General features: G+C 39.3%; 1 protein-coding gene across 1 annotated transcript in view; it reads left to right on the top strand.

Moving 5' to 3' along the window:
• Positions 1-12,224, top strand: part of Utrn (utrophin) — a 456,941-nt gene that overhangs the window by 358,766 nt on the left and 85,951 nt on the right. The window contains exons 55-57 of the mRNA XM_051206176.1: positions 1,406-1,674; positions 6,531-6,677; positions 9,298-9,376. Of these exons, the coding sequence (XP_051062133.1) occupies positions 1,406-1,674; positions 6,531-6,677; positions 9,298-9,376 (495 nt within the window). The remainder of the gene's footprint in view (positions 1-1,405; positions 1,675-6,530; positions 6,678-9,297; positions 9,377-12,224) is intronic.

The raw sequence follows: 12,224 nt of genomic DNA, 5'->3' as shown, positions 1-12,224 counted from the left end.
CAAAGGAACAGTTTGAGGCCAAGTAGAAATTACTAATGTCGTTCATACTAAAAGATGGGATGTTATTGCAGAAGAACTATGATGAGTTGTCAAACATTTTGAGTGACTGGTGATGGATGGGAGACGCATCCCTACAACCATTCTGTTTCAAGAATTTGGTCCAGAATTCTGTATACCATGAGACCTGTCGTACTTTGTTATGAAGGGAGCTTTGTGTTTGATGACTTTGTCCAACCCTATCCATATTCCATATAGACTAATCTGTGATCCCCAAGAAGTCATATCAAACCAATGTGCTTTTGGTTTATGATATTTATTTCTGGCTCAGGATGGGTTTATCCATAACCCAACCTTAATGCCAGGAGCATCTGTACACACATCTACCTGTAATTAACACGCTTTTCACCATGATTGTGTGTCTTCTGTGTCTCTGTTTTTGCAGGTAGTCCAGAAGATGTATTCAAACCAGCTAGATAAAAGCTGGGATCCCCAAGTGTGGGGGGTGATAGAGACTAAGGCATTCTGTGCTGCACGCCTGGTTGGCCTGCTTTGAGAGTCGCGGTGTCTAGTTGAGTTCTTTTGTTCTTGCCTTGTTGGGTCACTGTTTCTGGCCCTGCTCTCTGGATCCGACATTGCTCACTGTATCTTTTCTTTACTCCTGGATTATCACTCTTCCCACTAGCCTTGCATTCCCACTAGCCTTGCATTGTGCCCACCCATTTTATCGCGAAGACTTAGTTTCTTCTTCTCAGACAGTCCCCTTGGCTCTGCCAAGGACAGTCCTTGTAAATTTTGCGGTCTTCCTGGTGAGATGTGGATTAAACGTTCTGTTTCTGTAGCTCTGATCTTCATAAAACGCCTTTTTGTTAAAAATGAACAAGCAAGTAGATTCAGGGAGGATGGAGTTCTTTAGATGTTACATGCCTTGAGTTTGTTCCTTAAGGAAGCACAATGAATTAATCTCATAGTCTGAGAGTTTTCCTTCATAACTTACAGCTATACTCTGCTAATTATGCTTCTAATTTCTCTCGAGAACAATGAAATGAAAAACCGTGTTTGGATTCTTTGCATAAGTAAATTTATGGTAACAGAAAACCGTTCTTGAGTTGTCTTGCTCTGTCTCCAGGCTCATTAGTGTCAAAGTGCTACCATTCAGAACCATGCACTAATCTGAGCAACCATTTTCTTCTCCTTTTGGGTGTATGTTTAGATCTAACTGTGCCTTACTGGTAAAAGTAATTTCTTCTTTCTTTGACCACGGTAATTCAGATGCTGTTTACCCTGGTAACCCTTTTAGAGGTGAGATTCACACTTGCCTATGAAGGAGGAATGACTAAATGACTGGACATCCAAGCTGTACCTTCAATTTTTTTTTTTTTTTTTTTTTTTTTTTTTTAAATCACAGAGTTGACGCCTGAGGAGAGAGCCCAAAAGCTCGCCAAAGCTATGCGCAAACAGTCTGCGGAAGTCAAAGAGAAATGGGAGAGTCTAAATGCTGTGACAAGTAACTGGCAGAAGCAAGTGGGAAAGGCGTTAGAGAAACTCCGAGACCTTCAGGGAGCCATGGATGACCTGGATGCAGACATGAAGGAGGCCGAGGCTGTGCGGAATGGCTGGAAGCCCGTGGGAGATCTGCTCATAGACTCGCTGCAGGATCACATAGAAAAAACCATGGTCAGCACCATTGCCTTTAACAAAAAAATATCTAAGGGATGTTTCGCTGTTGCGTAGAACACAAATGGAGAGACCCACATATAGAAATCATTATAAGGGATTCTTATAAAGCTGGCACCACTTCAGCTCCCCACCCAAGTCAGGAATCATGGCAGATGTTTTCCATATGTGCCGTTCCCCAGAAAACACTTAGGCAGCTCTTTTCATAATTCAGTTTGTTTAAACATTTTTAAAATTCCAACTGGGTATCCCTGAATAGGGTAAATAAGGTTTACCAATTAAAATCAAAAAAAACCTCCCCAAACTTTTTAGATTGTTTCCCAATATGCCTCCCTTTTTGTTTTCTTTATTTCCTATTAATTTGTTAAAGAAATTGAGTGTTTATTTTGTAATTATTCCCACAGCCGAGGTTTAACAGAATCATACCCATGTGGTATGGCCTACAGGTTCTGTCTCCTAGATACTGGTGGTTGGATTTAGAGGTTTAATAAATAAATAAATAAACTGCTTTCGCAGGAATTCTCATCTATAATTTCTATATTATTGTCTGAGTAAATGAAAAATGAATTTAGTTATAAATTCCTTTTGTAATCAGGAATTGTCCAAGGTTAAGGATATTGGTCCTATGGTGTAAATCCCCTTTAGTGACTTGTATTCTACAAAGTCTTTTAGAAAAACAGAGAAAGGAATGAAATTTAGTCAGTAAAAGACACAGATTACAACTTTAGAAAATAACAAGATTTGTATAGTCATGGACGATGCCAGAGGATGAGCCATAAGAAACTCAGAAAGGATGAGTCTAATGCCATCTGTCATGCATGGAACTTTTATTGCAAAAGGTACACATGTCTTTTGTTCACAGACACTGGGTAACATTCTTCCTTTATTATATGAATGTAGCTGAGTGGAAAGACATGATCTGGGAAATTAACTTAACACTTGGGCCAATTACCTGAGTAAACCACTGTCTGTATAGACAAGGAGTAGCAATGACTGGCATTGTTAGGCCTTATAATCACATGTCAACTGTTCTTAGTTCATGTGGATCTCTCATGCCATCCCAGCAAGGTGGGTATTATTTCATGAAAACAAAACAAAATAATCTCTCAAGCCCACACAGCTAGTTAAGTGGTACAGTGCTTGTCATCTTTTTTTTTTTAAAGTATTCTTCTCTTTCATGGCAAAGACCTCTTTCATTCCAATGGTGTTCAACACAACCCTGACCAACTCTTTCAGTGTAAACCCTCTAAATCTTAAACGCTTTTAAATTTACAACAAGTGTTAGAAAGAATATCAGTGTTTGTCATTTTTGATGGATGGGTGTCTGGCTACTCAGTGAATTAAGTAGGCCTCTCCAAAACCCATACCATCATAAATACATTCCCCTGGATACGTGTGAATTTTTAATACTCTTAAGAAAAAAACTTAAGGTTTAGTTTATCAGCACAGCTTTTTCCAAAACTGAACACTTCTTATATTTTTCCTATTTATCTTAGGCAGTGTAGATTTTGTTTGAGGCCTTATACATTCTGGGTAAATACAGTACCTCCTTTTACTGTTTAGTTTTAGACAGGATGTTTCTAAGGTCCGGGATTAGTCTTAAACTTACTTAGTAGCCCACATAGGCCTTCATCTTTGCAGCCTTTCTGTCTCAGTCTCTCCAATAGCTGAGATTACAGACCTTTAGTAACAAACAATATCAACAAAATGCTTCTAGATTTGAGTGGGGATGTACCCATTTGAATTTGAAAGTATCACGTTTTAAATTTGGGATGATTAGTATTGAGACAATTATGTCTAGAGAAAAAACAACAACCACAGCAGTTTGGGAGTTTTTTGTCTTATTTAAAACCACTCTCCACGCCAGGCATAACTCTCTGCTCTTAATCTACTTAAGTAAGAAGAAGAAAACAAAATAACAACAACAACAAAACCAAACAATTAATAGGCTAAGGCGAGGGAACAAATTGTATTAAAATACTTTCACATCTTAGGAAGTAAAAGATTAAAATTCAAGCCTCACTAAATAAATTAATTCAATGTCTGATACTTTACATGTGCCCTAACGTGTATCCCATATCTAATGGAAGCTACATAGGGAGGTAAAAACTAAGTCCTAGGAATTCCTAAATATTAGTAATGTGTCAAAGCACCATTGGGAAATAAGCTCTTAAGGTATAATGAAATAGTTTCACTTGCTAAAGATATCTTTAATAGTGCCTTTTTCTGTGTATATCCACCTTCTAGTCGCAGATGGCTTTGAGACACACACCTGCCAACAGCCTAACAGACACCTTTGATACAGTGGCAGCTGTTTCTGTTTTTATAGCAAAGAGGGCCACGCAGACTCTTAGTCTCTTATAGGAAAGTGCAGTCAAAACATGATAGATTACTTCATTATATAAGAATACATGGCAGTTCTGAAGCCATTTATAACTCTATTTATTTCAAGCCCCTTAATTTGGAAAGTCTTAAAAGGCAAAAGATAAACTTCCTCGATAGAAAGGTTCCTTGTTGCCATAAAACACCCCACCATAAAAGCGAAAACAAAGCCAAAAAAGAGTTTGCCTGTCAACGTTCTTTTAATGTTTTCATCTATGGCTTGTTACAGAAAAAATTAAATAAAATAACATAAAAGGATTTTTATACAGTAAAAAAAATTAAGCTTATTGTTTCTTAAGATAAAAGCAAACCCCACTTATCATGAAGGTATGATCTAATTTTAAAACTCTTTTACCATCTGTTGACATAAAACTGGTTATTTAAAATGATAAAACTATTAAATAGCATGGTAATCTTAATCTTTAATACCTACAAACTAAAAGGGTGTTGCTTTTAAAACCTGGAGCCCGCTTTTGGGTCTTTGTGGGTAACCATGAAAGAGAGTATTATTTCATCAAACTAAAATCATAGCTAAAAACCCTAGGGACATTTGAGTTCTAGCTCTTGTGTCCAGCTGTGTCTGAGGGAGTCTAGATTTCTTCCTAGTCCAGGCCAAAAAGCTCTCTGTCCTGCCCTAAGCTAACACTTCTCTCTGTCCCCCACATCTGTATTAATTGCTAATCCTCTGCACCTGTCAGGCCTGTAACCGCGTGCCTACATGTCTCCTAACTGGGTTTGTTCATCGGTCTGCATGCACATACTGGGCCACATTTGGATAGAGGAAAAACCACTGCAAATCAGACCTCTTTCTCTTTCCATCTTGTAGCAGGCCGTGCGTCTTTTTGAGCTTCCTACCCGCTGTCTTTGCTTGACACACTGGTATCTGCTGAGGTTGGAAGCGGATCTTGTGAGACACCTTTTGGTGTCCGTGAATTCCAATGTCATTTTTACACTGCTGTCTCTGACACCTTGGTTTCCCATGCTGGTTTCAGGCTCAGAGGCTCTTTTGGTGGCTTGTTCTTCACTTCTACTTTGGACTTAACCACCTGCCTTTGGCCATAGTCAAGAATTTTATAACACTAAAGTGTATTCTCGGACTTACCTTGGAAGACAATGATTCTTGAATATTGGATCTTAGCAACCATTATGGTTCAGGATAGATAGGGGGACTTGAAATCTTATCTCTGCCCTCATGGAAGACTACTCACCTGGTCCTAAAATTCCGATATAAAATAGGATACCAAAGGTAGATTCTGTTCTTTATTCTAAGCTTCAGAAAGAAGCTTGATGAGTGTGTGTGTGTGTGTGTGTGTGTGTGCTATGCACAAAAGGTGCATGTAGGGACGTGTCCCTTCTCAAACAGTTTCCTTAGGATGGGACGAATGTAAATGTTAACAATGGAAAGAACTGAAATCTGAGATGTCTAGTGGTGGATTTGAAGTTGCCCGGAGCATGCCTTTGCAACTTGGTTTGTGTGTTTTGATGATGTGTTAGCTGAAAGTCATGGTTGAGTTGGAGATACCACACAGGAAGTCCCAGGAGTGCAGGGAAGGAGCCCCAGGCAGGGCTGCATACGGAAATCCTTGGCATGAGTCATTTAAGGATCCAGGGGAACTAGACAAAAATGTTGTCAGAGAAAGGGACCCAATGCTTTAGATGGGCGGGATTCTGCGGAGAAAGGAGAGCATGACTATATCATTGGCCTGTTTCTCTCTTCATATGCTCGCCCGGGCTATACACTTTTACCAGTGTGCTCTGCACCCAGAGGTAGCAGATCAGTTCTGAGACTCATCCACAGCCTTTCCTTTATCCTCTGCTCTTCCTACCTACCCCTCCCATAGGGACAGACCGTGCTTACAGTGGGAAGCAAGCCACAGGCCTCGGAGCTTTCCTCTCCAGTGTCTAGTAACCATAGGTTGGCGGATGGGGGACGTCCTTCTGTATGTCAAACCAGGCAGACAGAAACCTCCGTCCACATGTGGCAATGAGAAAAACAGCTCGCATTAGCCTCCCAACCTAAGCATGACTGAGTTCAAGTCAACTTGTTGCATCAGGTGAAAAATAAAAGGTGTACTGCAGCCATGTTATTATAGAAACAAAGGAGAAAGGATGAAAGCAAATTAGAAACAATAAAGTAGGTCATGCAACAAATAGTCCCCATAGTTTGCACATAAAGGATACGAGACAGAAATGCTTATTGGCTCAAATGAGTTTTGCAGCATGTGTTTTCTCTACACACACACACACACACACACACACACACACACACACACACACACACACTTAGATGCTCAGCGAGTCCCTGGCTGTATGGTTTACTAAAGGCCCCGTCCAGCCAGCTGCTGTCCTGTAACATCTCTACTTGATGGTCTCACAATGGCCTTCCCATGGTCTTTGATAGGAAGACGGCAACTCTGGCTTCTGAGAGAGTCCCCTCCAGTGACATTTTAAAATCTCTGCTTTCTTTCTACCAGGCGTTTAGAGAAGAAATTGCACCAATCAACTTAAAAGTCAAAGCAATGAACGATCTGTCCAGTCAGCTGTCTCCACTTGACCGGCATCCTTCAGTTAAGATGTCCCGCCAGCTGGATGACCTTAATATGCGGTGGAAGCTGCTACAGGTACCAGCTCAGCCCCTTCAGAATGTTATCTAACAGTTGCTTAAGGAATAAGGAAAGGGAGTGGATGCTTCAGGAGATTGTGCAGTTGTTGATCTGCATATATTTTCCTAGTGTGGAGAACATTCTATAGACTGCACAAACAGAAGCCTTTGGCTTTACAACCCATTTTGTTTCTAGCATGCCTATTATGTCTTTTCTCTCTTTGCTGTAGTATTTGATAAGGATTTAAGTATTTGACAATGGATGTAGGACGTATGACATCAGATCCTCATCTTTCTATGTCTTGAACCCAAGGGAACCATTTACTTTTGAGTATGATTTTAGCACAATGTGTGTATGTGTATATATATTTTCCATATGATACTTGTAGAAAATTCTACAAAATCCAATGAGTTGTGGTAATTGGAAGCTAGAGAAACAGAAACATTTGTCCTATAGTGGCTTGTAAAGGAATCATTTGCTTACCTCTCTTCTCATTGCTCACTGCCCAGGGGCTTTCTTCCTCCTTACAGAAAGCATATCCTCACCTTAGCTCTTATAACTGGTCTTCCCAAAGGCAGTTGTTTCCACAGCCTACTTGTAGACTCCAGACTTGTAGACCTTACTTGTAGACTCCAGATGTAACTGAGCCAGGACTCATAAGTGTTCTAGGCATGAGGCCTGGCTGACTACGGTCCTTACCAGGCAGGAATTCATGGTGCAAAGAATCCATGACACATTCACTATCCATCTGCTAGGAATCAGAACAACTATGCCTCTCTGCTGAAAATGAGCAGGGGATGATGGAGAGTGACAGTAAATCATCTGAGCAATTTCTTGAAAATACGATACCTAATAAGACAAATGTACAATCTCATTTTACTTTAAAAGTATGATACGTCTTATGTTATAATATGTTTCTTGTACTAATCCAAGCATCAAAATGCCCAAGGGGATCATTGAGATGACTTAGTAGGTAAATGCATTTGCTGATGACAAACTGAAGTTTGCTACCAGTCACCCACATGGTAGAAGGAAAGGACCGTCTCCTAAAAGTTGCACCATGATACCTGTGTCCCACTCTCAGCCCTGAATATTTTTTTATTTAATGGAACTTAATTTCTTAATGACATTGAAGGTGCGCGATGTGAATATTCAACATTCTGCAGTCTTTCCTATCATTGTGAAGAATGTCAATAATCTGGGGTTAGATCCGATAAAGCATATTAAATTTGTAAGTGCTCTGAGAAATGTTTGAACTTCGTTCTTTTTCTTCTGCTTCATTCCTCCACAGCATAATCTCTCGTTATTATACTCATTTAAAGGTTGCTCTTGTGGTCTTTCTTGATTTCCTTTCTGCTTTGCCTCTGTTACCGCCACCTCTAGACATCAGACAACATGTAATATTTGAAGGGAAGAATTCATTCTTCCATCTTTATCTTTGATCCTGGTAGCTGCCAGAATTCAAATATCAGTCGTGGCTAAGGGAGGGGGGGGGCGGAAATCCACCCTAGCAAGCAGTGCTGTTTCATTGCAGGAATAGCAGCTTACTTGCCTATAAAATATGACATTTGAGTATTTGTCATAATGAATAAAGTGTATCCTGATGCCATTTATGTAGCTAACCAGGAGAAACCTGAGCTGCCCAGTGAGCTAGACAAATACAAGTTTTATTTACCGGTCACCGAAAATGAAATTGTCTATCCAAAAGGAACAGCTCAGAGACGAATCCAGAGGAAAGGGAATGAAAATGCCCGAAGACTGTACACAGTTGTTGGGCTGCTTTTAGTTTCATAGTCTCATAGCTGTGTTATTGTAACGTGGGGCACACTAACCACAGAACTGTACTAACAAATATAGAAGGCACTAATATACTGGGATATGCTGAATTCACGTTGCAGCCTATGTTCTGGGGCACTTCTTTCTTTTGTTAGAGATCGTCAGATGCAAACTAGGAAAATCAGAAGACATTTCACAGTGGTCTTCCTGTTTGCTATCTACCTCTCATATCTATCTATCTATCTACCTATCAATACACCTACCTGTCGTCGGTCTAACTGCTTGAGTCCCCATCCACCCATCTGTTTATGACCTTTCCGTGGAGAACCCTTAAGCTTCATTTTTTTTTTTTTTCACTCACTCTCTGGCACTTTTTACCATCTTTCTTCCAAAAGAGAGATGAGTATGGACTCACCCCATGGCCACATCTTAACCTAAGCTGGCTAGAAGCACGCTTCCTGCGGGGAAGTGGAACAGAACAGTTTTAAAGCATGGTCTAGCCCCAGATAGCCAAGGTATGAATGTTCAAGTCGTTTTGACTAGTTGTACCTTCAGGGACTTCCTATGTCTTAGTTTCTTGGTCTCTAAAATGATGTCCATAATAATATTTAGCTAATGAGGTTATTTAGAGATTTCAAGTTCATATAAATAGTTTAGGGGTCTGGCTTTTCTTCACATTATTTAATGTCAGAAGTTGATTTTCATGCGACTGCATTCATAACAAAGGATGAGAAGGGCTCTGACCAAACAGTAATGAGTCGATTAAGCAGTAGCATCACTTGATGTAGTAATTAAACCAAGACTATTAGGAAAACCATTGTCTTGAAGTCAATGATTTTATCTGGCTTGTGCATGTGTGCAGGTTTCTGTGGACGATCGCCTTAAACAGCTCCAGGAAGCCCACAGAGATTTTGGGCCATCTTCTCAACACTTCCTGTCTAGTAAGTATGAATAAATTTGAGAGATCTTGTTAACTGAAAATATTGGCAGATTCCTTCAGTTCAGCCCAAGAAGCCATATTGTTTAACTATAATTAGAATAAATATGTGTTTAAGAGAGGACAGTCATGAAATATCACTTATTGGTTATGTAATACAGTATGAAACTTGGTTTGTCTTTAGGTATGTTTTGTCATTTAAATATTGGTTGTGATAACTAATATAGTGTAATATCATTGCTTTATCTCACAAAGGTTGGGAACTTTTCACACCAAAAATTTATGCTGTAAGATTCTGAATTAGTTTTTCTCTATTCAGAATACACACACACACACACACACACACACACACTTAGTTTTTCTTAAAGCTGCATGTGCATTTTAAATTACTAACTATATAAATCCTTAAATGAGAAAATTTTGGTTTACTAGGCTCATGGTATTTGCGTGCAAGCCTCTTTTGTGTACAAACTTTTGCAGACTGAGTGTTGCACATAGAGTTAATGGAACATCCTCCAGCTAGATTTTTTTTTATTTGATTGATTGATTTTTGTTTTGTTTTGTTTTGTTTTGTTTTTTTGTTTTGTTTTGTTTTGTTTTTTTCTGAAGCAGGCTTTGTCTGTGTAATACCCCTTGCTGTTCTAGAACTTGCTCTGTAAATAAGCCTGGCCTCAAACTCACAGAGATCTGCCTGCCTCTGCCTCCAGAGTACTGGGATTAAAGGTGCGTGCCACCACAACCCATGGAATTTTTAATGGTATGTGCACTTCAAGAGGACTTACTTAAATAATTTGGAGTCCTGTCTTATTTATCGTTCACTACTGAGCACATTTAAGAATGCTGAACTTTGAAACTCCCAGTTTGAATATAAATATTAGTTCTGTCTTTTACCAGACCTGAAGATTTTTTTGAAAATTAATTTCTTGGTCTTTTCATACCTATTTATTCAAGATGGCCTCGAGAATTAAATGCAGAAGTCTGTCAAGCTGTAGAAAGCAGCCAACCCACAGGTTGCCACAAGTGCTTTCAGCACATATTAATGTCTTTCCTTTTATTTCCTATGGCAAGTTGTGTAATTTAATTCAATTTAAATAAATTTTAAGCTCAAGCCAAGAGTGTTTCTCAGTTATGGCGACTGTATTTTTATCAAGAACCATAGAGAAAGATGAAGTTGAGGTCCATGTCTCCTAGGTTAATTCCATTGGTATTTTGTCTTTTTTGGGGGGGGGTTCACTGTGGTAAAACTGGGAACCTGAATCAAAGGTCAGGGTTACTTACACCTTCTTGAGAAGTTTACTTAATCTTTTTTATGTCCCCTACCTCTAACGCATACCCATCTTCAATTCCTAAACTGAGTCTGAGTGACATATAACCCTCTGTAGGGGGTAAGGATGGATGTAGTAGAAGGGATGTCATTATTGTTAAAGTATTGTAATTTCTAACTCCTGTAGAGTAAACCAAGATAAAATTTATGAGGAATTTGTAAATAATTGAGATTTTCTTCATAGCTCAAACAATCAGTTATCTGTTAATACTGCCTAAGCCCTAACTTTTCACCTGGCAACCTCTCCCATGGAAACCTGGTTCGTGTCCTTGGAGACATGAAGTGGTCTAGAATTGGCACGCACTTTGCGATACTCAAGCACATGGCCTTTCAGTGTTTAGCAACTGACAGACCAGGAAGCTTGGTTATTGGAATCAGTAATTATTAGATACGCGAAGGGGTGCGAGCAAAATTCCAACTAGTGCATTCAATAATTCTCCTCCCTTGCTGCTTAGTTTCTTTGTCTTGACTGTGTACCTTGGACTTTATCCATGGTTATTAAAGAAGCCCATTCCATGAGGCTCACAATAAAACCTGACCCATTAGCCCGCTGTCAACGCTAAATGAGGCCGACTCTCATGAGGAACTTAGTGTGGACCCAAGTCCTCGTTCCCATGTCCATTTGTGAACTTCTATGGACACAGAAGAATGAGTGCTTGCTTTTCGCCCAGACAGGAATAAATGTAAGGAAGGCAGGTTGCCGAATTAGTGGTTGGAAGCGTGGCTGTGCCTGAACCGAACCACCTGTCTCCTAGGTACACTTGGCACTGCAGTTTTCATTCCTGTGTGCCTAGCACCTTCCATATCCAATTCGATGTCACTTTGTGGCTGCTGTTTTAAAAATAAAATATGGATCTGAAAAGCTTGGCAAAGTTTAGAATCTTACAGATTTGTAAGGTTATCAATGTGCCAAAAAAAAAAAGAGAGAGAGAGAGAGAGACAAATGTATACACGAAGGACTAGTGGTATGCAATTTTTTTATTCCAGTTTACCTGGTATCTTGCTTAGCAAAATTCCTGTGGCTCGGAATTCACATGGGCTATTCTAATTAATACGTTTTTAAATGACTGATTTGCTATGACAGTAATGTAGTTTTACAAGCAATCAGTAAACAGAGTTGTGAAAACTGACATATTTCCAGTTAAAAGGCAGAGCATCTCAACCATAGTGATTTCTGTTACAAACACAGAAAACTGTTTTCTGTGTACTGCAGATGAAAATAAGTGTCTAATATACTCCTTAGACAATCAACTTGCCTCATAAATACCCTTGCCTATTTTTATGTTAACTTTTCCTTCTAAAAACTTCTTATAATTAAATGAGTGCCATCTGTTCTTAATAGCTATGCCTATGAATATGGTACAAGGAGAAGAATATTATTAGTGATCTAGAAATTCAGGCTTGAGAGTTATGGTTTTTAATCTGAGTGCACAACGTATAGCTACATGGTTTGCAGATGGCGCTGAGTTCTATGCTGTAATGGTTATGAGCAATAACTTGATTTTGTGTAAGCGTTTCCATTAACAGG

This window comes from Phodopus roborovskii, unplaced genomic scaffold (assembly GCF_943737965.1).
Source record: "Phodopus roborovskii unplaced genomic scaffold, PHOROB, whole genome shotgun sequence".
NCBI lineage: Eukaryota > Metazoa > Chordata > Mammalia > Rodentia > Cricetidae > Phodopus > Phodopus roborovskii.
The sequence above is the reverse complement of the archived record's forward strand: the minus strand, read 5'-3'. Positions and strand labels throughout refer to the sequence as shown.